Raw genomic sequence first — 26,695 nt, 5'->3', positions numbered from 1 at the left:
CTTAGATGTTTACTTTAATATTGTATCCATCCTTTCCTTCCAAAGGATTTCCATCATAGTAATCATTCAGGTTTATTTATGAAGTAAAAAAGAAATGGAGTTCCAACTCAGGCAAACGTTACTTATCTAGCAGTGGTCCCTGGTTGCTCCCATACAGAGAGTAAACCTAATCGGTGCCTGTTCTGCTTTCCTACTGTGTGCAACACCAACTTAGTTCCTACGTACTCTTTATTTCCCTTGAAGCATTCTGGCTATAGGAAGGTCTTGAAGACTGCGATTGACTTCAAAAAGACAAACTCAGGAGGAATCAAGCTAATAAATCATTAGAAGTTTATATTTATACACATATTTTTAAGGCCTGCAGCTGTGAGCTGGAATTTTATCCTGGAAAGGCTTCCAGTTGAAATCTTAGATATTGATAACATGCATTTTAAGCTTTGCACAAGTGGACTGTATTTTTAATCAAAGCATTTTTTAGGCAAGGCACACTTACAACAACATATCAAGCTTTTCATTTGAATTTTTTTCGGCCACTTGGTTGTTTCTGCTTCACTAGGTGTTTGAAGCTACACAAATTTTGGAATGAAGTTGCAGCAATTTTTTTCATAAAGTTTTAGCAAATTAATTTTTGATCCTGATCTTTTTTTCCCTAAGGCTATGTGCTTTAATGAAGCAGCTTTATCTTCAGCCAAGAGCAAGTGGTAGAGTCAAATTGTATTATTTAATTCATATTTGGGGACACATAATTGTGAGTGAAAGATGAAGTAGGGATGTTTTAATCTTCAAGAATTGCCAATAACTTAATTTACTCCATCATTTTTTCCCTTTTCTTGTCTGCTCTTTGTGAGCTATCTATTGATAATATGTAGTGTTATAAACTGTATTGGTTGCTTAGTTATGTGAGTATTCTGTTATTATTTTATGTCACCTAATAATTGTAGCAAAAATTCTATGTGTCATTCTAAAAACAGGAAAACAATGTATCCCAGAGGTCTAAATTTAATCTCTGATAGTTAATGATTATATATATATAACAGCTGAGTGTATTCTGGAGGAGACAACAAGGTCTACTATACTTAACATACTTGAGAGAAAAAAAGAATAAGATACCGACTTGATCCTGTGTCCTTCTAGTAAAGAAATTAATGTATAACTTAAGATTAGTAGGAGTTGCAGAAACTGAATTTAAATGGTGGGTTATTTTTTGTTTTTTTGTCATTGAGACATGTGGTAGAAGTGCTTCAGTGAAATAAAATGTTCGGTAGCCTGTTTCATGAAGTCTTAGATGACACATGTATCCTCCCAGGAGAAAAGGGTTTTGTTAAAAACACTTTTGAACACTTAAAACATTCATTTTACTAATTCTTATCTTTCATTATCTGATTTATCCATCTTCAAATATGGTCTTGCTAGGTAAAAAGAAAAGCCACATACAGTGCAGAGTTTGAAGTAAACCAATTGTCTCTTTTGGAATTATCTGAAGAGTTGAAAACGAAGAGGGCTTTGTTAGCTAGGTACAGTATTGTGGACAAATGTGTCCCAACTTAATATTAACAGATCTGCTTAACTTTTAACTATTGGATTTGCTGTCTTTAAGATTTACCTATAAAGGAAAAAAAAGATCACAAATACAAAAAAAAAAAAAAAAAAAAAAAAAAAAGTCTTTTTCTCAGTGTTTATTGATAAAAGATCTGTGATTAAATGAAAACATGCTCTGATGTAGACATGCCAAAAAGTATAGAGCAGGTATCTTTTGTTTTACTTGAAGTAGGCACATGCAGTCTACAAATTGTTTCTATTCTGAGTCCAGCAGTAAAAGTTTTTAGAAGTAAAAATATCAAAACAGTTACGTTGCTAATCCTTCTTATGAACTTGCCTCTTTCTCACTGTATAAAATTTGTTTTGGGTTAAGGCCATGGGCAGTGTTACTGTGGAAACTGTTACTGTGAGGCTGGTTGGCATGGAGATAAATGTGAATTCCAGTGTGACATCACCCCTTGGGAGATCAAGAAAAGATGCACATCTCCAGATGGCAAAATCTGCAGTAATAGAGGTGTGTCATTCATGCATTTCTTTTACACATTTTCGTATAAGTTGCTTTTGTTATAAAATATGTACTTACTGCAATAGAACATAGGTCATGTTTTTTGATGATTTCTAGTTTGTTCTCACTTATTTAAATCTGAGTAAGTATTTCCAAGTGAGTGGCTGGATATCTCTGTTTCAAGGTAAACATATATCTACACACTCATTTTTAGATGAAGCTAACCCAAGAAAATAAAGTTCTTTCATCCTTCATTTCTGTAGTAAGACTGAGCAGAAAAACTTCTCAGTGCACCAGCTCTGGTGAGAGACTCGTCCTGCTAAATCAAATATTAATATACTTGTCTTTGAATGGATCAGCGCTATAAGCAACAGAACAGTGTGCCAATCTTCTCTTTAAGAATAATAAGGACCCACAACTTGAGAAAACAAAGACACAAGCCTATTTGGCACGATTTGGCATGATATATTTCGAAGTTAGATTTTCTTTGCGTCAAGTCCCAGAATTTTAATTCTTATCTTATAATTCTGTTTAATTCTGACATTTTTTGAAAACAAAAACAGCAACAACAACAACAACAACAACAAATAGAACAAAATAAGATGAACATTTACCAGCTACTATATTTGGCTTTTTTTGAGGGAAGAGTTAAAAGAGCATGTTATTGTTTGTTTATATAGTACAGAACAAAAGTAGAACATAAGTTTAAGTCTTATTAATACTTCTCTTAAAAACATCTCTACTGACAAAACCTGCTATAATATGAACATCTAATTATCCTGAGAGCATTTAGAAAACTCTTTTCTCTTAAATATGAGGAAATTGAAAGATTGGTTAACATACTGAGGTCATGTAGGCTCATTTAGTCTTGAGACTAAAAAAAAAAATTATGTATTTCTGGAAAAAATAAACATAGAAATGTTTCAGATTCTATTTGCACCAGGAAAATAATTTCTAGTCAAATTAAATCTGAAATTAGAACAATGACATTTCAGTGTGCAAATATTTCTTTAAATTTACATTGTATGTGGGAGAAATGAAGGTGAATAGTCTAGTAGCGTTCTGAAAAGCTGCAAACTTCTATAAAAAATACATTAATGTGATATTTATATATTTTTCATCTATTTGTGCTTTTACCCATAATAAAAAACTATGTAGGCTTTTGACTACATAAAGTTGCTTTCCAGTGTTTCTATTCTCTTTAGTCTTATTTAACTAGATTTCTGTGTTGACAAACACTGTGATATAGATACAGTTCATCTTGTCTTGCCCATTCTAAACTTAAGTATTGAAGCATGTCTCACTGTTTAGCTTACTCAGTGCAAAAATGGGTAAATTGTTTGTATCTCTCCACCAACCATCTAGTCAACCATCAGAGATCAGATGTGAACTTCAGATTTTTTAAACTTTGATGGGATGGTGCTTTGCATTCTAATATCCAAGAAATCTGATCCAGATTCACTTTGAAGTTGTTTCTGTGAGAATAAATCACTCTCCAGAAGTATTTATTCAATTTATGGTTTCATTTTGTCTTTTTCTCCCTCTTTCAGTAAGGTCACTGAATTGTGAAATAATCGATAATCTGATTCAAATTTCTTGAAAGCTGTTCTGGTGGCATTAGCACTTGACAGGCTTCATATGACAGTCATTCATGCACATTTGTGCAGTCCTTCTCTTTTTAGAGACAGTGCACGTGTCGACCATTCAATCACTCTGACCTGTTCTTCTCAAATATGTTGTTCAGAGTAATCTGAATAAGAAGACAGTGGAATTGATGGAATAGCAGGAAAGTGTCATTTTTGTCCAGGAAATGGACTGCACACATTTATACAGTTAGGCTGCTACTTTGTACCTGCTGACCTCTCAGCAAAATCGTATTTAAAATTATGAATAAGAAAACTGTATGTGCGTTCTGACTTTACCTAAATCAGTATGTTCTCTCTATATCAGTAAACCTGTGCTGAAGAAATATCTGTCATGTATAACATTTTCCTTCCTATTGTGAACAACAAGGTGTGGCCATGAACAATGACTTGGGAAAAGTGGAAAAAAGTATCATTTTCATGTAGATCTGTGCTGGTATTCTTGTTAGGTAAAGTTTTACTTCCCACTCATTTTCAGCTGGATTAAAATTTGGATTTTTTTTTCTAGTTTAAATGTTTATGCTTTCACATACACTATTTATCCAGTTTATCTAAGCCCAAATCTTTTAAACAGCATTGATTTATATTCTTATTAGTGTTAGGGCAAATTACTGTTGATGTCTTCTTTTTCTATTCTGTGTACTACATCTTTTGTTGACTCCTAATGAGGCTCTACAACAAAGATGAACTTGGAGCCAACTTGCCTGTATGAAGTATTACTACTAATTAACCATAGAAAGTTGTAAATCATTGAAGTTGAATGAACAGTCATGGTTAACATTTTTGACATTACACTCCCATGAAAGCAAAAATTAACAGGTGAGAATTTTTGCAACAAAATTAATACTCTAAATTACTCAGTTAATTTTCCGTCCCTGTCTCTCTTATTTTCTTTTTCATAGGCACATGTGTATGTGGGGAATGTACTTGCCATGATGTGGACCCAACTGGCGACTGGGGAGATATTCATGGAGATACTTGTGAATGTGATGAAAGAAACTGCAAAGCAGTGTATGATAGATATTCTGATGACTTCTGTTCAGGTAAGAAAAATGTAAAAAGGAATTTATGTGTAGCTCTACAGTAAAAGTCCACAAATGGCCTGATCTTGTTCCTCCTTTTCTCTTCAATTCTCATTTTCCCTAGCTTTAATTACAACAAGCTTCAGCTGTTTTTGTTTGTTTGTCTGTAAAAAAAAAAAAAAAGAATTACTAAAAGGTACACATTTTTTAAAAATTTGAAAATTTTCTTAAAACTTTTTTTCCTCCATAAATATGGACTATTTTTAGGTGCACAATTCCTTTCTAATACTATTGTCTTCAGTATAGTCTAAGATAAATTGGAGAATGTCTGAAACTTTAAAATATATATCCTATATTGGGACAATTTAAATTTGATCAGATTTTATTTGTTATTGCATATCTAAATAAGAGAACATATGTTCAATTTGCAACCTGTCAGTGGTACACATGCAAGCAAGGAACAGAAATGGAGGCTTTGAACACTTTACAAGGAAAACAAATAACTGAAGTAATGAAAAATTGTTCTTGCAAGCTTAATAAGACATGTAGCCAAGGAACTACTCTGACAGCTTGTAGAATGCTTGTTTCCATTTTCTCTCTTTGAACTGATAAGTGAATATGTTTAATAAATGTATTGTAAAGCAATATTAAGTTTCAAATATTGGTAGATGATTTTCAAGAAAGAGCTGCATAGACAAGTGCACATAAATCAGTGCTTTGAAATCCTGTATCCAGTGAATAGCAGCTATATGAGCAGTGTGAGGGAAGATCATAGAGTCATTGAGGGAAAGACCTTCAAAATCATCTAATTAAGATCATCAAGTTCAGTCACCAACCTAACCTACCAATTGCCAACACTATACTATGACATTTATTGCCACATCCAAGTGCCTCTTAAATATGTGCAGGGATGGAGACTCCAAACATTTCCCTGAGCAGCATATTCTAATATCTAACCACTCTCTCCATGAAAGAAATTTTGTCTAATATTCAACCTAATCCTTCCCTGGTATAACTTGAAGCCACTGTGTCACATTCTACAGCTGGTTTCCTGAGAGAAGAGGCTGACAATCTCCTCACTGCATCTTCCTTTCAGACAGTTGTAGTGTTGAAGTTTCCCCATAGCTTCTTGTTTTCCAGACCAAATAATCCCAGTACCCAAATTTGCTCCAGATAGGTCTCATGGATTTAACCTGCAGTCACTGCTCATGAGAATAAGTATTTCAGTTTGTGGCAAGAAATTTTTTTGCTAGTGCCCAAGCTTTCTCCATCTTGTACAAGGAACCTTCTATATGGCCAGAATCCCACAGCTTTATGCAAAGCGCATTAGGCTCATGGTGAAGGGAGCTGGGCAACTTGAGTTTACTTCATCAGGTTATACTAGCATTCAGATAGAGGAAATGAATTGGCTAGTTGGCATTTCAGGTTCAATTCTTAGGATGGCTCCATCTCTAACTACTTGGATGTCACCCTTATTTAAAGAAACTATCCATAAAAGCTTTTGTTTTGACTGACTGCTTTTTCTGAACTCAGTATGCACAGTGAAAGTTGCATTTATGTTGTTATGTTCAGACATGGGCAGGAAGAGTTGAATTTGTTAAGGAGATTCCAAGACCACATTTCTCCATGTGGAGATGAGGATTGATTATGCTGAGAATTTTGTTATTTGCACATTACTATATAGTAGAATGCAACAGGTTGAGACTTGGAATTTGTGTAAAATTGCTTGTATCAAGTGGATAACATTGATTGAAGTATATGAAAGATGTACTGGCACAGTACTTAGAGAATATGCTGCAACTGCTGTAGAAAAACAAACAAACAAAAACATAAAGGTAAGTGAAATATTGTTTTTGATGGTCTTATGTCTCCACACAATGAGATGCATATCTGTAACCTCCTTTACACCTTTTTGCATGAGAAGTCTGTGACAAGTGGCAAAACATCCCTTAAGAAAAACAAATAAAGGAAATACAGCTCAGATGACATGATATGCAAGTTACTGTGAGGAAAAAAAGTGAGTTGATTGTATTTTTGCCAGACTGACTCTTTAATGAAACCAGACACTTGATAGAGTTCATTTCATCATCAGGTTTTAATGCCTATCATCAAGTTGGAGGCTAATCTTTAGCTATATTCATTACAAAGGTCACGGACAGTGTAATTGCGGAAAGTGTGACTGTAAAGAAGGATGGACAGGGAAGAAGTGTGAACATCCACGGTCTTGTCCATTGTCAGCTGAGGAAAGTGCGAAGAAATGCAAAGGAAATTCTAATTTACCTTGCTCTGGAAGAGGTAAGGACATTCCTGGTAGAATTTTCATGCTCTCAAAATATACTCCCAATAAAATAATTTTTACAGATATCTAACATTACCAGTACTGAAAAATGTGAACTTTCTTGGATCAGTGTGCATAAGTAAAACCTGCAAAACTGATCAGTTTTGAGAAGGAAGTAGACAATATGAAGGTGAAAGTGGGGTTGGAACTAGATGATCTTTAAGATCCCTTCCAATCCAAAATATTCTATGATTCTACAGTGAATGAACATTTATTTTGTGATTATTCAAGGAAGATTTGAAGATTGCTGCAGTTAAGTCTTGATAAGGGTATATTAAAAACATGAAGCTGTTCTTTGCAGTCTTTAATGGAAGCAGTTTTCAGTCTGTGTAAAATGCTGTGTCTAATTTTCATCTGTCAAAGCGTGAAAAGTGTTTCTCATAAATAGAAGAAAAAAAAAAGTAAATATAACACTAACTTTTACTAGAACTGATAATTGAAGTTTTTATGTATTCTGCCCACTTAAGTATTTGCTGGGAAAGGTCTAAAGCTGGTCTTGAATTATTGTATTTGACCCTAAACGTCATTTCATTTGCAATTTCTTCTCCCACAAATATTATTTAACATAACCAGAAATTAGGCTATTGAGCTAAGTTAGCACTGTAATAATCGTATTTTTAATCTTCCTGTGAATGTCTAACAACTCATAAGTTAGTAAATGCAGCATTAACTATTTCCTAAAAGAAACATAGCAGCAGTTGTTGCTTTCTTTTTCTAAATTAATTATGTTAGAATCTTCCACAGGGTTAAGTCACTCTACTATTGCTGAAAATTAGCAAAGGAAATATTGTGTACAAATTAGATGGAATGTGTACATCTGAACATTTTATTGTTCATGATTGCATTAGTTATAACTAAAAGAAACAAGACTGGAATTTATTACTTTTTTATATGTATGTTTTAATAAAGACTCACTGTTGTCCTGTTCTCATTGGATGCTGAATGTTTATTTCCTCATTTGCTGGGTTGTGTATGTTGAGCATTTGGAGACAGTTATATGGTTTGCATAACAAAGCCTGAAATATGTATTCTCAGTTTAAAAAATAAAACATCATGCAATTTTAGTCAAATGACAGAGAAAAAAATACCATCATAAGTTTAATATGAATAAAAATTCAATTGATATTTTTCTGTTTATGTTTTAAATTTTGAAAAAAAAAATCTAAGCAGTTTCAAAAAATGCAATTTTAAAATGGAATTTGTTATCTTGATTTAATTCTATGAATCGTTTTGTTTAGGATATTAGAAGGGAAAAAGAGGAAGGCGATCATTTAGATTAATCATCTGTATTTTGCTGTGTTTTGTGATTTTCTTTTTCTTTTGTTGTTGTTGTTGTTGTTGCTGTTGTTTGTAAGCCCTTCAGGTTTTGTTTTGGGCTTTTTTTTTTGAGGCTGACCTTCCTGAATTCCCCTTTTTCCCACAGTATTCTGAATATTGGGAATTAAAAAAAAAAAAAAAAAAAAAAAAAAAAAAAAAAAGACAGTTCCTGTACAGCTGAAAGAATATATGTGTTCAATTCCTATGAAAACTTATCATTGAGCCTGTATAGTTATATTCCTTGGGCCAATATGCAAATCCTACTACTTGTCATTATGTCTTGCCATGGACAGAAGTTACACAAGAAAAGGAAACAACTTATGGATTTCCATTCAACCACAGCTTCTGTCAAGTCTTCTGGGAGGGGGAAAGGCCATGGACTTGCAAAACAAGCCTCAGTTTTTCTGAAGTCAGTAGGGAGCGTTCTGTGACAAGGAAGAGAAAAATTCCAAAGACAATGGAAACATTTTCTTCCCATTTGAACATTAGTATTTTGATCACTTTCTTGTAATATTTTTCCGTTGACTATGGCACAAGGACAGTAAGAGTAAATCTACTGTGCTTCTGGAGAGATACAAAATGCCCTTATTTAATAGGATCTTGTAGAAAGGCTTGTCATGTATGGAGCAGAATGTAGAATGGAAAGCCTAGAGATGTAGAGTAGTTTATGGCTTTGCCTTGTATTTTGTGTCCTTGAAGAATGATTTCTGCTCATCTGTATCTTTTGTTTTTGGGTTAGCCAACAGTGATTCTGACAGCTGATGCTCTTTTGCAATCACTTTTATGTTCTTGAATAAAGACATTACAGACAAAGCACCCTTAGGTTATTTAATAACATTATAGGTAGCCATAATTTTGAGGGAAACATAGTAGAATGCTGTAATTCATAGTCATTTTCTATAGCTATTGACTAACTGCTGAGATATGACAGATTTTCAGGTATAGGAAGTTGAGGCTTTAGTTGTGGTACTCTTTTCCTAAGATTAGCATAATTTGTATGTTTGTTTATAGCATTTTCTTAATGAAATGTTAAGAATGATTTCAAAATATGACAATTCTTCATTTAAACAGTACACAAATGAAGTTCTATTCTGTCTTATGAGTTACTGAAGAAAGCCTTGGTGGGCTGTTTTCAGTTTTTTGTGCATTTTGAAATGTTTTTCTGATTTTGAAGACTATAAAACTCCCAATGATTCATTCCTTAAAATCTCCAATAATATTTACAGAAGGCAAACTATTAAAAATAGATTTAAAAAAGAAAGAAAAAAGATAAGAAAACCACAAATCCTCTATATTCTTCATGAATACAAGTTTGGGATTTGCATGTTTTTGTGTCAGTGGTTTGAGGCATTGGAAGTTACATAAAAACCTTATGTTTTGTTTTACTTGATAATATTTTATAACATTAATACAAAATTCATGGCAAAATTATGCTCTTCAAAAATTGTTAATCAGTCTGAGGAACCAAAAGCTTCCATCTTCGAACTTCATTATGGGAAAATGGTTATTTTATACCCTATGCTTTCTTTTCTGCAATAATGACTGGAAAAGGAAGAGAATATTAATCTAATCTCACTCTTTTTTATGAGTCAGTGACTCAACATTTTTTAGTATTAATTATTCCTATAAGGATCAAGATTATTCATAGCTATTCGATGTCTCTACAGAATGTCCTGGGTTGAAAAGGACCACAATGATCATTTAGATTCAACCCCCCTGCTATGTGCAGGGTCACCAACCACCAGACCAGGCTGCCCAGAGCCACATCCAGCCTGGCCTTGAATGCCTCCAGGGATGGGGCATCCACAACCTCCTTGAGCAACCTGTTCCAGTGCGTCACCACCCTCTGTGTGAAAAACTTCCTCCTAATATCTAACCTAAACCTCCTCTGTTTAAAATCATTCCCCCTTGTCCTTTCACTATCCACCCTCATAAGCAGCCATTCCCCCTCCTGTTTATACGCTCTCTTCAAGTACTGGAAGGCCACAATTTGATCTCCATGGAGCCTTCTCTTTTCCAAGCTAAACAAGCCCAGTTCCCTCAACCTTTCCTCATAGGAGAACTATGTTAACCGTGTTCCCAAATTTTTACTATTCACCTAGAACACAAATAATGTTCTTCAATAAGCAGGAATATAGAAGGTGTCAGCAATGCAAACTAAGAAAGTTACTTGCCGCATGTGATACCCAGATTTTGAGAACCTTATGTTCTGTTAACTATAAGTCACAGAACCTCAATAAGGGGAATAAAAGATAAAGGGAGATTAAAAATAAAAGCACTGTAAAAGAAAGCTTTCTAAAATAAATTGTTTAATGACTCACTCACAGGAAAAACAAGCTGTTTCATGGGTTCTGGTCAGCATGTGAAGAGAGCAGAGGAGCTGCCAAAAATATACATGGTCTGTTATTTTTAAGTTGTTTCAAGTAGATAGAGGTTTTATATTGACATACTGAGCTGTAAGTGGGAATTCCTATACACTAAAATGATGTAGTAAAAACAGAGGAAATACATATGCTCTCAGTTACATTGATCAGCAGCGGTTCCAGTTATACATGTAATGGAGAAAGGTTAGTGAAGGATCAGATGACAATTTTGGGAATACAAATATGCTATCACTAGGTATTTCCAAAAATTACTTTTCTTAAAACATCATATTGAAGAGGAGGATTCAAGGTGGATTCGTTCATATAAAATGAATATTGTCTTCTACACTTTTATTCCTAAGAGTGCTTTTTTTAATCACTTGCTCCATGACATTTCACTATAGTTCTAATATTTTAATAATAAAATACTATGCCTTTTAAGGATATACTGTACAATAAGACCAGTCAGAGATAAAGGGGAAGACATAGTAAAAAAAATCTTATGTTAAGGAACAAAGAGAGAGTTTATTTTTATCATGATTAAGGGACAAGGCAAAACACTTTTCTATCTTTATAGCGCACATCAATCACTTGAATATCCCCGTAGGGCAGAAGTCAGATGTCAAAATAATTATTACAGAAGAGCTTTGAGAAAGAGAAATGAAAATAATAAGAGTAGGTTTTGAGAATACTAGATGAGAGCTTTCTTCTTTTTTTTAAAATGATCTTGTAATTGTCACTTATCTTGAGTGAAGGCAGCCATACCGTGGCAATGATCCAAAGACAGATAAATGACAAATCTCTATATTGGTACTGTCTTTTGCCATTTTAATCTCCTTTCTATGACGGTTTTTATTTATTTTTTATATGGAGAGAATAAGACTACTTCTTTATCTATGAAATTTCCCTTTATACTTGTACATGTACAAATACATGAGCTACAAATTTTCAAATTGAATGCGTGGTGTTACAATCAGATGACCAATTCAAATATTTGACTCTTTACCAGACTTTTATAAGCCCTCTGTTGCCAGAGAGAAATACTAGTGTGGCAGCAAAGTATGAACTTTCCCACCAGCCTTCCATTATGTTTTGTTGCTGTGTGACAGATGACAGCAGAGGGGCAGTCTTACCAACTGCTGTCTGACACGGAAGTACATATGAAGAAAAGGTGTGTCACTGAATTCCTCCATGCAGAAAAAATGGCACCCATTGACATTCCTCAATGCTTACTGAACGTTGATGAAGACCAAACAGTGAATGTGAGCACAGTGAGGTGGTTGGTGGTGCATTTCAACAGAGGCGACAGTGGCGTTGGAGCACCTCTGCTGATGCAGATTTTTACTAGTGCAGTATGCATGCTCTTGTACATCACTGGTGAAAATGCATAGCTCATGGTGGTGACTATGTTGAAAAATAGCTTTTTTTGCAGCTGAGAATTTGTTCTATCAAATAGTGTTATTGTGTTCTTTGTACCTGTTCCCATGAGAATAAGTAGGAGGCATTACTTTCATTGTGACCTATATATACGTGGCCCAGAACAATTCCTTTTCACTCAGTGTGGCCCAGGAAAGCCACAAGGTTTGACACCCATGTCATAAGGAGCCTGTAATAATGCCTTGAGCATTCTTACTCACCCATTCATAACTCTACATAGAGAAGAAACAGCATTCAGCTTGTAAATAATTTGGAGTTTTAGATCTTGAATTACTGTAGCTTCATAGAAATATATAGAGAACATTGTTCAGTAGGTCTTCAACATTTTTGAATTTGTACAAGCTGTAATATGGTAATGCACAGCTGATTATCTCTCTGGCTCATAAATCTTTACAGACAGAGATGATGCTTTAGAAAGGCTGCTGTTGGAACATGTGAGATCATGGGAACCACTTCTGTGCTTTTAACATTGGAGCCTTATTTACCAAAATGTTATGACCTCACAGTTCTTCTGAGTGTAGATATCAATTAAAGACCTTGTGGCTCCAATCTGGCACGATGCTACTAAAACTAACCAAAAAAAAAAAAAAAAAAAAAAAAAATCTTGTATTTCTATTCTGTATCTATAGAAAAACATTATATTTAATAATTATTGCTTATTGAGTTGGTAAAGAAAGGTGGTAGGGGAAGTTGCCATTTGAGTAATTCAATGTTATATGTTATGTTATGTTAGATATGACAGGACAGAATTAGAGTAGAAAAGTAAACAGTCCTAAGGTAAAACCTGCGTTACTATCCCTGCTACTTTATTGCAGTCTCTTACTTTGCAAACTGTACTGTTTAATTGAAGTGCTAATTACTCTAATATACACCATCTCTGAATTTGGCCTGCTGTTTTCATTCATTTTGCGTGACCTCTGCATTCTGAAGGAGGTCCTAATTAAAGCACTATAGTAGCCAGTCTGGCAGCATGTTATGAACAAGAAGAGAACTAAAATGCAAGTCATGATTCCCAATAAGCATCTGTATTTTTCACCTCATCAGTTTTGAGACTGAGCTCTGTTATTCATTTGCGTGCTTCAAGCAGAGAGGTACTCTTTCTATACTAGTGCTTTAATGCCAGATGAGCTGTCATGACAGTGGTTGTTATACAATTTCATATGCTCTTATGTACTGGACTGACATGCCGAAGTCCTCTTGTATAGTCTGTTGACGTCAAAGAAAAAAATATGGGCAAATCTTTTTTTTTTTTTTTTTTTTTTTTTTTTTTTTAAGGAGTAGGAAAAGGTTTGTCTATAAGTAGCTCAGATCACTGATTTTAAACTGTTTTTCTGATTCAGGCTCTTCAGGCTCTGTATGAGCCTTCTTTATTTGAAGCAAGATCCTCATAAAGCTGCCTTTACTTAGGAAAGCCAGTCTGGACATGCTAAGAATATTTTATCTTTTCCCATTTCCATTTTTTTTTTTAATGCAATTGCCCTTTTGTAAGAATATTTTTTCAAGATCCCAATGCTGCACTACTCCTCTAGAGAATACTGCTTATTTGTCAGTGACTCACCTTAAGCACTGGTTGCTATTGTTTTTGCCTTTTACTGTTGCCTTTTCAGGAGATAGGAAGTAGGGGCAGAGGAACCAAGGGAGGATTGTAGGTCAAGAGAACATTTCATTTCTGCAGTGAACCCATTCTTACAGTGCTTATAGCTCAAAAATAAATACATACTTCAGGAAGCACTTTATCTCCACTTAAGGGTTTTTTTAATCTGTTCTGGTGGAAGCAGGATGTGATGGAAGTCGCCAGTGTTTGAGATGTGTATGATATTACAAGAATAAAGTGGTTCTCAAAAAAAAAATTGTAATAGAATGTATGAATGTACTGAAGTTTCCCACTGATTTTCAGAGTGGGAAGTTTGAGAAGAGGAAAAGAACAGAGGAAAAGTAATATGTCTATTTTAGGATGATACTTAAGAATTAGGGCTGTGAAATAAAAGAAGCAGAATAATATTTATGGCTGGCAGAGTAACTGCCATGGATGCCTCTTTGCAATGAAAATGACTTGCTCTCTTCCAGTATAGCACTTCTTGATTCAAATATCTTTCATTTTATTTTTGACTGTAAGGAAGACAGTGCAGGACAAAATAAATTCTGCTGTTTTGATGATTATGAAATATGCAGGCATAATTATTTATATATGATATGTTTATGTAATGACATGACTATATGAGTGTTTATTTATGTTGTTTATTATGAGTAAGGATCAGAGAGCAGACTAACAAATGTTATGTGGTCTCTACAGACCATGCGATCAAGAAAAGATCTAAATAAAGCCTTTTGCAGAGAGATGAAAGAAATCTCAATATTGTTAGCTTCGTTACTTAGTGGCAAATTCAGTCACTGACATATCTCCTGGATAATCAAGAGAGCACAACTCAAGTAATCCAGGAGATCTCTGGCATAATCAAAAGACACATTCATGACACATGTAGGCCACCATGGAGGACATGCTTTGCTGGACATGTCTGAGCTGGAATATGCGAAGAAATAAGCAGAAGGATGAAATAAGGATAAATTACTTGGGAGAAACATATACTCCCTGAGAAGGCAAGAATGGAATTAGGAAAACCAAAACTCAGGTAGAGCTGGAGCAGGAAGAGACATGAAGGGCTGAAAGAAGTGTGTCTATGAACATATCAGAAAAAGGAAGACAACGGAGGATGTGGGCATGCTGCTCAGTGGATCAGAGACCTTAGTAACTAAGAGTTTGGAAAATACTGGGGTACTTTTTTCATGTTTGTAATTGGTAAGATCTGGCCTCCCAGGCTACTAGCAGCCTGCAACATAGGTCACTCCAAAAATAATGCGTCCTATTTACTTCCATGGGAACTACAACAAATACAAAGAGCACAATAACGCTATTTGACAGAGCAAATTCTCACTACAAAACATTATTTTACAACACAGTCACCAGCATTAGCTATGCATTTTTGCCAGTGATGAACAAGAGCCTGCACAACACACTCGTGAAAATCAGCACCAGCATAAATGACAACTTCACTGCCACTTCTGCTGAAATGCACTACCCACCATCTTGCTGTGCTCACATCCATTGTTTGGTCTCCATAAATGTTCAGAAAGTGTTGATGAATGTCAACGGGTGCCATTTTTTCTGCATGGAGGAATTCAATTATTCCCCTTTGTTTCATATGCACTTTCATGTCAGATGTAATTTTGTCAGACTGCCCCTGTGCTGCCATCTGTCACATGGCAATAAAATGTAATGGGATATTGGTAGGAAGATTCAACCTCTACTGCTGTATCACCAACATCCAACTCTGACATCGTGGGCCAACATAATAAAAGAGGAAACTCGATCTTCCGGAGCAGCCCTTGTATGTAACTGTCTACTGAGGAAGGCACAGTTTGGGGACATTCCAGTCAACTGAACATAAAGAAATTCATGGGACCAGATGGAATGAATATAAAGATGCTGAAGAATTTGACCAGTGTCATTGTCAAGCTGTTCTCTTTCATCTTTGAAAAACTATGATAATGGGAGAACGTTAATGATTATTGGAGAAATATAAAAATACAAGGAACTACAGGTCATTTAGATTAGCCTAACCTTTGTCTCTGGTAAGGTGAGAGAGAAAACCCTCCTGGAAACTATTTCCAAGTGTGTGAAGGATAAAATAAGCTGAGAACATGGAGATTTACTGTGGGCAGACAATGCTTGAATAACCTGATTTCCTTCCGTGACGAGTTGGCTTTTGTGTGCATGAGAGGAAAGAAGTGGATGTTGTATAACTTGACTTTAATAAGGTCTTTGACATAGACTCCCAGATTATCCTTATAGTCAACCTGATGAGATGTGGGCTGGCTGAGTGAATTATTACATAGGTGGAAAATTGACTGGTCTGCTGTTCAGGAAGAATGGTGATCAGCAGAATAAACTCCCTCTGGTAAGCACTCTGGTAAACAACCCTCTCAGGAGTTAATATGGGGGCCAAGAATTGTTCAACATCTTACTTAACCTGAGTTATGTGATAAAGTGCACTGTAGGCAAGTTTGTGTATGACAGGAAATTGGGAATATAAGATAATACACTGAAGGTTGAAACTGCTATTCAGTGGACCTGGACATCCTTGAAATGACAGTCTGACAAGAATTTCAACAAGGATAAATGGAATATCCTATATCTGGGATATGATAAGGCTACACAGCATACAGACTGGGGGCTATGCTTATACAAATCTTTACCACAAAAGCAGACCTCATCAGCAAATTAAATCACCACTGGACAATTTCAGCAAAAAACCAACTATGTAACATGCAGCATTAGCCAAGCTACCGCAAATATGCTGAAGAAATAGATTCTTCCTCCCAGTTTGGCATTTGTGAGGCCACCTTTGCACCATAGTGTCTAGTTTTGGACTTCCAAGTATGAGAAATATGCCCCTGTGAAGTAAGTCCAATTGGGGGTTTCTAACACAATTTAGGGGATGGAGCTAATGAAGTATGCAGGGAAGCTGAAAGAACTGAGACATTAGCTTTTGGTAGGGAAGGTTAAATGAAGACTTAATTGTTGTTAAAAACAGGAGAGTGTAGAGAAAATGAAGTCAGAATCCTCTTAGACTGAGATCCAACAGACCAACACTGAAACATGGAAAAATGCAGTGTGGTATAAGGACTTTTTTCTTTTTACCATTAAGGCGGTCAAACACTGGAGAAGGCATGGAGAGAAATTTTGGAATCTCCATCCATGGCATCTTTCAAAATTCAGTGGGTTGTTACTTTGGGCAACCTGCTGTAACAACTATCTGGATAGAAGTTTGGGCTATTTGCCTCTCAGATACCCTTTCAACATATTTGATTCTATCAGTCTATGGTACAGCCTGTGTACTAGATGTCTGATGGTCAGTCAGCCTTGATTTCTTGTGCAATCTTGAAGAGGTTAGGATAAGATTTTGTAACTGCCCATTTTATGGAATGTTTTGTTTCTAAGTACATCTTCTTGCTGTTTTTAAAGCCTATATACTTCAAAGAGTACAAGCAATTCCTTAAAGTAACTAGAGTAACACCTAAAATGAGCATAGATCAATTACAGCTACAAAATTTAAAAAGTAATCAGTTGGCTTTTTCATGTGTCAGTCTTCATCATATTAATGACCATTAAATCATAGCATGTAGCTTCATCTATCAGGAAATAAGAGCAAGATAAATGATCCATGCACAGATTATTGGCAGACATTCTGTTTCAGAATTTTGAAATCTGGAATATGTGGTGTAGTTCTGCCACACATTCTTTCTGCTTACTGGTTAGAAAAGTAAAGGTGTACTACCTTGATCTTTTCTTTCTTTCAGCTTGGGTATAGTTTTACTCTCTGACCTCCAGAAAAAAATAAATCAGTGTAAATGATTAATTGGCAACTGGATTTGTACCTCCACAGGTGAAAAGGGAGACAAAATACAGCAGTACTTTTTTGTGCTTGGTGGATCAAACTGCACAAGCCCCCTAGCAAGTTGGCTTGCATGTTTTTGAACCACATGCCTGTTGGCGTGTGTGTAGAATCATGTGTTTGGTCATTATTCCTTTAATTTGTCATGGAACAATGCATTTTTTATTAATTAATTATCAGTTTATGCCCGTGACAGGGGGCAGTAGGCCCCTGACCTCCCCACCCCCCGCCTGGGCCCACAAAATGGGAAGGAAGGGGGAAAAGGAAAAAAAAACAGCGGCAACAATCTATGGAGGTAAACTTATTTTACTAACTATGATATCGGAATGCAAGATAACACAATATAATACAATCTAATTGAAATTGAGACTAATAAATCAAATAAGATATGAGAGAGAGCTCCCGAGACCGAGTCAAACCTGAAAATCTTGGAACGGCTAGGAAAGCACCCTCCAGCACCCACCGCCAGGCAGTAAGAGACCACCCCCCCCGGAAGGGTCAGATCCCGTGACTTCTGCAATGTATAGGGATAGGTACGTACAATTAGAGCATTAACACTTTAATTCCAGTACATGATGTTTTGATGTGGAATATTGAAAATCAAATAAGCAAAAACCAAAACCTGACAACATAGTCTCTTCGTAGTCCAGACTTGTTAAGTGATTTTAACCTATATCTTCCGATTTCAGATTGGTAGAATTCTGCTTTTTTCCTAAACAGTGTATCTTCTGACATAGATGACAATTTTTGTTCAGGGACCTCTTTTACTTCAAACTGTTGGACCTTGTGTAGACCAACAGCATGTCAAGATCTTTGATGGATTGTATGTGCTAGAAGAGTCTAGAAAATCAATGGATTATGAATGCTAGATGGAAGAACTGCATATGTTGAAGTATGATAGTCAGAGGTTTGCAGAAAAATTTCATTAATTTCTGCTGAAGAATACTTAAGAAATATCAAATACACTTGCCCTTTTAATATACCAGCATTGTTTGTATGAATAAGCTATAACATAAGCTATTTGCTCTATTCTGAGAAGTTAGAATCAATTAAAATTAATAATAATTTTAAAAGTAGATTAGATTTTTACTGTTCCAAAAGTGTCATTCTGTCTTGGTTCACTTCAAAAATGATTTCTTATCTAAACTGAAGACAAGATTTATCAATGTCTTGAATATTTCCAGAAATATGCAGATGATTCATACTGCAGACAAAGTTACTCATTGTAATATGCAAGGTCAATTGTCTGAAGGAATGTTTGTGCAATGTGAATAGCACAACAGGGATACGTATGTTCATCTTGCATTTTTGGAAACATAGCAGGTGTTTGAAACAAAAGTACCTATAAATATAATCTCTCTGATAGCTTTGATGCATGAAGTATTTGTGTTTTGTCACAGTAACAGGAGATATTTCAAAAGAATCTCTGTTTAAATTAAAAAGAAAAAACAAAAACAAAAATGAAAAAAGAAAAAGAAAAAAGAAGAAACTAAAAAGAAAAAAAGAAAGAAGAAAAAAGGAAAAAAGAAAAAAAAAGAAAAAAAAAAGAAGAAAGAAAAATTGATATGTTTATGTGTGAGAGCTGATTAGATTTCACAGCTTGTTGATCTGCAAAAAATCTGACTGTAAGTCATGAGGTTGCTTATAGCCACAGAATTTGAAAAGAAGATCTGTATTGTCCAAAACTTTTGGAATAATAAGTATATTATACTGTAACATCTCTATATGAGTCAGATTTCATTTGAAAATGCAGAGATGTCTGGTGTATGCACACCAGTGCATTTCTGTTTACCTTGCACAGTAGGTAAAACGAAAGTCAAGTCCCCATATTAAACATATGTTAGCTATTGTAAATACAGTAGAATATTCTAGATGAGTTTAATCTCTCAAATTTATCTAGACATCCAAGTCTCAGATATTTCAGCCTTTGTTTTCAGTGGAAAGAGAGTACCTTCAGATCAGAGGCAGTATTTCCATTTATTTTTTATTTCTGAGTTGTTAAAGATGAATTGTCATTGTTTCTACTTTTCCCTACTGTCCTTAATGAGAGTGACTATCAGGCTAACCTTTAGATGCCTTCATCTGTGTTCTATAAATCTCACTAGTTTATGAAATCATCTACCCCAGCTATAATGTTGTATTACACTATAAATAAAATTAATAGATATCTGTGTGGGCTGGGGCAAAGTACCTCTGCTGTTGATAACTAGATATGAGCCCTTGTTCTGAATATGTTATTGTAGTTTATGACTGTTTCAAGCTGCCTTAGCCAGTGATGTCTAGACTAGAAAATTAAGCAGCACTTTGGATCATCCCCAGATACTGAAGCTTGCTTGCCTGTAATGTCAAATGGCTAGAACAGTAGCTGGTCCACTTCTGCCTGTGCCAGCTAGTATCCTTTCCAAACAATTCCTGCTTATAGTTCAGGAATTAGCGTGGGCTAGTGACTGGCTTCAGTAGGCAGAATGGATGAGGCTACCTTTGAGAAAGAGAGCTTGGCAGTACGGATGCCAGTTCTTCCGTGCCAAATGGCCCTGGCGCCAGGGAACATTTCCAATCCTGTTTGACTAGTTAAGAGATATCTATCAAATACTGTGGTTATAACAAAGAAGACTGACCTCCTTTCTGCACTGTGGTTGGTAGGATATCTGTGAAGCCCACAGGAAAAGATGGAAAAGAAGCCTGTGCAACTTTCCAAAGACTCACTGCAGTTATCACCTGCTCTGTGCCTTCTCCAAAATAGCAGCTTGTGTAAAACAAATGGGTCAGTGCTATCCCAAAATTTATTTTGCATAGTGTAACAGAAAACTAATAGATTCCCAGGTTGACTGAGTAGTTTGTTTTCTTCTTTTTGTGCTTCTTTTAGAAAATTTTCAGTTAAAAATATTGTAAGAAAAATCAAATGGAAGCAATCTTTTGAGCTGAGTAATAGAATCATAGAATCATAGAATGGTCTGGGTTGAAAAGGACCTCAAACATCATCTTGTTTCAACTCCCTCCCCCCTCCCCCCACTATGTCCAGAGTCACCAACCACTAGACCAGGCTGCTCAGAGCCAAATCCAGCCTGGTCTTGAGTGCCTCCAGGAATGGGGCATCTACAACCTCTCTGGGCAACCTGAAAATTATAATGAATCAAAATGGTTTGGGTTTCTGGTGAATACTGCAAGACAGCTTGCTTTTAATAATCTGCATTTTGGAAAGGAAGCCTGAAATGTGTGGAATGACTTCAGAAACTCAAATTCTCGTAACATAAAAATGCAACCTCCTCTCAGCCACACTTTTCTTAACTAGGTTTACAGCACACAAGATTCCAGCTTGATCAATACTTACCTGCTTTTCCATCTCACAGTTTTCTATTCAAGCATTTGTGCTTTTTCTTCAGGTATTTTGCAATGTCACGTTCATGGTGCAAGTAATTATGGAATTATTCTTTTCCTATAGTAACTGCTTATCATTACAGTAAATTAGAAGTTTATAGGTACAAAGATTAAAAAGCACTTTGCATTCATTTAGGGAGAAAGGTATTAAAAAACTAAGCAGACTTTATTTCTCTGACAGTCAAAAATAATCTATCAACTTTGCATCAATAGCAATGTTCTGGTCTAGCTAAATTCTAACTGATAAATTAGATATAGGGGTATTTTGTGAGAGTCAGATTGCCACAAAGTTAATTTATAGAGTCAGTGAATCTCATTCTCCAAGTATGTAGGCTTCACAATCAGGAAAAGAAGTACAACATTTTTTTTTAGTATTTTTAAGAAGTTAAGACATTTAGCAAGTGCCAAATTTAAATCAACACAATTTGATATTTAAGCTGACTTTTTGCTTTACTACTTTTTTAAGTTGCAAAGGTGCACAGAGATCAGTGTTACTATCTATAAGGAGAAGAACAATACAAAGAAAGAACAGACTGATTTGGAAAAACGTAACATTTGATTAACTTTCTTTTTCTGAAGAAACTAAAAGGAAAATTTTATGAGTTGCTGTTAAGTAATCACTATCTTTGAAAAGATTTTCTTTAAAGAAACAGGACTCTAATGTTTTAAAAGTTTGAACACATGTTGGAAAAATTCAGCAACATTTTTTATATGAAAGGTGCTTCCTAAGTATTTTGTTTCCTGTGACAGTATAAACCACTGCATTCTTGCTTTGAGTAGTAAAATGAAATAAGAGTATAAGCTCCAAAAATAAGGAGAGATTTGAAGTATTTCCCTACTTTTAAATACTTCTGCAGAGATCAGTATACTATGAGAGCTGAGTACAACCTAGAATAAATATTTTCAGTGGAAGCAGGTACCTAAGGAGAAGTGAAATTGGTGAAAATATTTAGGCTTCTGATGTCTCACTGAGAGTTTTTGCAGTTACCAATGGGAAATGGAGAACTATAATTAGCAACTAGGAACCTAAATATTTTCTGAAGTCTTAGTTGGACATAAAAGTAAACATCTGCATGAAATCTTGGAAAATAGCCAGAAAGTAAAATTGTTTTCTGCAGCTTATAGTTGGAGGAGATTTGTTCACAGTTCAAAGACAGTTCACAGTCCAGAAGTCAGCCTAAAAGGCAGCCCTCGTGCCAAGAGTCTTAACAAAGTCTTCCAAGTCAAAATATTTGTCCCAGGAGTTGTAGATCTCTTCCTGAGATAGGAGAAAGAGGAAAGAGGAACTAGAAATTGATGTAATTTATTATCTCATATTTGGTTCCTGAATATCATTATTGCATTTCTCTTACAGGAACTACTACAGTTTTTCTTAGTAAGGGCAATTACTTCAAATGCTCTCCCCTTTCTTTATCATCTTCATTTCTCTAGTGCTCAAAGTACTTTCAGCAGACAGCTTTGTCACTCCTGTTAGGAAAATTATTTTATGCCACACATATTTGTCTTTGTCTATGTTCTTTTTACTTTCTCATATAAATCACACTTCAGAGAACAAATAAAGCGAGACGTGACCTAAAAACCTAAGTACTTCAGATCAAATAATAAATTCTGTGAAATTTACTGAAATTTCAGCTCTCTGGTTGTTCTGAAATTGAAAGCTTAGTGCTGGGTAAAGCAAAACAAAACAACTATCTTACTATAAAGGTTTTCAGAAAGACAGGTGTATACCAGATCCAATGAATTGCTGCCATGAAAATAATTTTTGTGTCTTCATCTGCCAGCTCTGAGACATGCAACTGGAGAAGGACAGACAAACGAGTTACTAAACATTAATGATTTTACTTCATTTATGTATTTTTCTATTTATATATCTATTTATTTATCTATCTATTCCTTTATTGCTTTGCACTGGTCATAGACATAGTTTTAAGGCCCAAATTCCTGATTCTATTTATTTTTTTCTATGGAATGCCATAAATAAATTTATTGTATTTTTAATACAATAAATAATAATATGATAATTGCAATCTACTTTTCTTGCTCATTATAAGTCACTTTCTGTCCAAATATTTGCTTCAAATGGTCAACACTTTACTCAGTGATCATTTTTGGAAAGTTGTGTAATAGAAGAGAACTTAACAACAACTTCTGTATGTCTGATAGGTTTATGTTCCCTACTAATTTACTCATGAATCTTTCAAATGCATCTTCTGCCTATTTTGGATAGTCTAACTTAGCAGCTGTGTTCGGACTTAGTTTATACTAATGTCTTCTTGCTAAATATGCTTTTCTCCTCGTTTTGAAAGGTGCTTATTTTGTAACTATGTTGGTATGTTTATAAAGCTGTGGAACATGCATACAAATGAAATTCTTCTTTCTAAACCAGTCATGAACTCATCCTTTTCCTTCCTAGTAGGGACATATTGCCAAATATATTGGAAAAATGACTCATTAAAGAGAAAAATGGAACATGAAATCTCTTTTCAAATCTAAACACTTATCTTCTTAAATGACCATTGGACTGTAGAGTAGATGTTACAAGGCAAGAATGGCAACTTTACTACCTGTACCAAGTGTTCCTTATTACTATTGCCAGTAGATGGCATTGTTTATACTAACTACGTAACTACGTAAGATAGTTCGAAACTTTCTCATTGGTGCTTTTTGGGGCAGGGAGGGGGGGAGGTAGGGAGGTTGACAGACATTCACTTCTCAAACTATTAGAATTCTCATGGAAGTCATGAAAGTCATCAGCTATTTTGAAATGGTTTGTCAAATTCCTTATTTCCTCAGTTAAAAAAAAAAAAAAAAAAAAAGTTTATTTGCAAAATGAAGCAGTCATTTCAGATTTATGTAAGGAAGTAGTTCAAATGATGTATTAATTTTAATTTTTGTTTGAAGTGAGGAAAAGAAAAGGATTTTTCCTTTTTGGAGGATAAAAAAGAACATTTAGTGAAGAACTTAACATTTAATATTGCTGTTTTCATTCAATGAATATTATTTATGAGGTATTTGTTGTCCCTATTACTTACTGTTCACATCTCCTATAGACTCATGAGACAACTATTTTTTTTCTGTAGCAGGTGTGGAATGACTTGTGGTAGTGCTACGGGAATAACCCAGCAACATAAGTCCAGATGTAGCTAATAGATCACTAATTTCCTTCCTTCCTTCCTTCCTTCCTTCCTTCCTTCCTTCCTTCCTTCCTTCCTTCCTTCCTTCCTTCCTTCCTTCCTTCCTTCCTTCCTTCCTTCCTTCCTTCCTTCCTTCCTTCCTTCCTTCCTTCCTTCCTTCCTTCCTTCCTTCCTTCCTTCCTTCCTCCCTTCCTCCCTTCCTCCCTTCCTCCCTTCCTCCCTTCCTCCCTTCCTCCCTTCCTCCCTTCCTCCTTCCCTCCCTCCCTCCCTCCCTCCCTCCCTCCCTCCCTCCCTCCCTCCCTCCCTCCCTCCCTCCCTCCCTCCTTCCCTCCCTTCCTGAATATTTAATCCAAAGCCCAAGGACATGTCTGTTAACTACAGAACATTTTTGCCCTATTTCAATGTATGATAAAATGAGAGGGCTGTTCACAAAGTAAGATACTTTGATAGACATTAACCTAAAGATTTTTAGAGCATTAGTAATATTGAAATCCATGACCTTTGCAATGATAAATGAGCCACTGAAGTGTAGAAGATATTTCAAGATCCCTTGCATTTCAAAATGCATCATATATTACTCTGCATAATCCAGATATTGATTCTTGTGGCTCTGTTGCATGCTGAATATTTATTTCACAAGCATAATCAGTAAGTAGGAGCAGATACACCTAAGGGTGCGTACAGTAAAAGTGTAAAGGCTAGGATTCTGAAGTAATGTACACTTGGTTAAATTTGCTATAATATGCAATAAATAATGGTAAATATAATATCATAATATCATTTTGTGTTGTACTGCCAACATCTACCAAGATGTGAGCTCAAAGTGATTTTGACCAATGACCTATGAAAATCTGTGCAAATGAGCCTCCTCTGGCTGGAGGAGGTACTGCCAAACAATAATGCTCAATATATCTACCAAGCAATGAATTCACAGTGGCAGCATCTTCTAACTTTGAATGGCACTGATTTTCAGTCCTTAATAACGTACAGTAACATAAAACTGAAGAACTAAGTGCATAGATCCTCTGTCCCATTTAAGTCAACTGACCTGCATACCTTTACACTCCATAACACTAAAAAACCAAAATAATTACAATTTTACCTTGCTGCAACTTTTTCCTACAGCACAAAATCTTCTGTTACCCCTAGTAGCATCAGAAGTCCTGCTTACAGCTGGCTGCTGATTCACTGGACACAAAGGAATTATGGCAGTGATGATGCTTGTCACAACACTGTAGTTGAGCATCAAGTTGAGAGACAGGGAAAAATACAAATCTTTTAACTATCTTTACAATTACAAACAAAATGCATGTAGAATGGGTAGTCAGGTCATTAGCAATGCCCTGCTACTCAGAGACTAGGTAAATGGAGTCATGCTGTGGATCCTACACAGAGGCTGGAGCAACTGCAGGGTCTGTTATAAGGGCTGGAGTAACGGCAGGCCCTGTTGCATTGTTATCAGATCCAGAGACCTTCTCATCCCCTTCACACAGAGTCCTGTAGGAACCTCTAGAACCATATATGTTCATCCCCATTCATATCACAGCTGCATGGAGTCAGTTACTCAATCTTCATCAACAATGTACTTCACAGAGGCTTCTTAGTTAGTGAAGATGCTGATGCAGGAATTTGTCCTATGTATTACCTTACTACGTGGGAAATTGCATTAATTTCTTGTAGCTTGAGAAGGCAGAGATTTATCCTACACTGCAGAGATATTCTGCAGATTGTACTGATATATTCACTAAAACATTTTCAAAGAGCAGTTGGAAGCATCTCCCACTTTAAAGTTGCACTTCAGACTTTGGTCAATGATGAAAGTAAAAAATGGTTAATAGAAACTGAAAAATCACAATTATATACAGATTTATAATTTTTGTGTATGTACCAGAGTACTTGAATTCGGTTTGCTGCTTATATATTAGATTAAACTATGTGGATTTTAAAGTTGACTGTGGTTACCAAATTTGATTCAGTTATAGTTAATCCATCCTTTATTAAAAAAGCACAGGCTACTAATCTGTGTTTTATCATCATTGAAATGATAATTAATTTGAGCTTGCATAAAAATGTTTTAAATTCTAGTTCTTTACATTTAAGCTTTTACCTCTACTTATATTTTTTGGGCTTCTACCCAAATGAGTAATCATTCTGTTTTATTAATTTCAGCATGTTTTAATACTTAAAAGCTGTTACATAAACAAAGAATATGATGATCTTTTTTCACTCTTCTGGATAGGCAAGTAATTAGGAGGTTGGTCTGAACAGCCTGCATTTATTTTGTGTTAGGTTCCCTTTAATTTCATATCATAGATTCATATATGAATGTGATGCACCATTGACTATCACTTGATAAATATATTTGCAATATGCAACTCAGATGCATCTCAGCCTCATATATATGATGCATTGAACTTCATTATTGGCATCTTACACTCATGGTGGTTGATTTTTCACTGGAGATATCCCAGTAATGTTATGGCCAAGAATGAATTTTTCTAGTTTTAATGAGGATGCAGATGAATAGTAATTGAATAATAAATCGCTAGTGAACATTTAATAAGCA

The 26,695-nt window shown here is 35.3% G+C and overlaps 1 protein-coding gene across 2 annotated transcripts in view; it reads left to right on the top strand.

Annotated features, from left to right (window-relative positions):
- ITGBL1 (integrin subunit beta like 1) overlaps positions 1–26,695 on the top strand; it is a 131,361-nt gene that overhangs the window by 60,523 nt on the left and 44,143 nt on the right. For both annotated transcript variants that reach the window (XM_090129210.1, XM_090129204.1), the window contains exons 5-7: positions 1,913–2,053; positions 4,590–4,730; positions 6,858–7,004. In XM_090129210.1, coding sequence (XP_089985336.1) covers positions 1,913–2,053; positions 4,590–4,730; positions 6,858–7,004 — 429 coding nt within the window. The remainder of the gene's footprint in view (positions 1–1,912; positions 2,054–4,589; positions 4,731–6,857; positions 7,005–26,695) is intronic.

Source organism: Phasianus colchicus, chromosome 1 (genome assembly GCF_987193195.1).
Source record: "Phasianus colchicus chromosome 1, bPhaCol1.hap1.1, whole genome shotgun sequence".
In the NCBI taxonomy this organism is placed as follows: domain Eukaryota; kingdom Metazoa; phylum Chordata; class Aves; order Galliformes; family Phasianidae; genus Phasianus; species Phasianus colchicus.
Note: the sequence above shows the minus strand (reverse complement) of the source record. Positions and strands in the feature narration are given on the sequence as shown.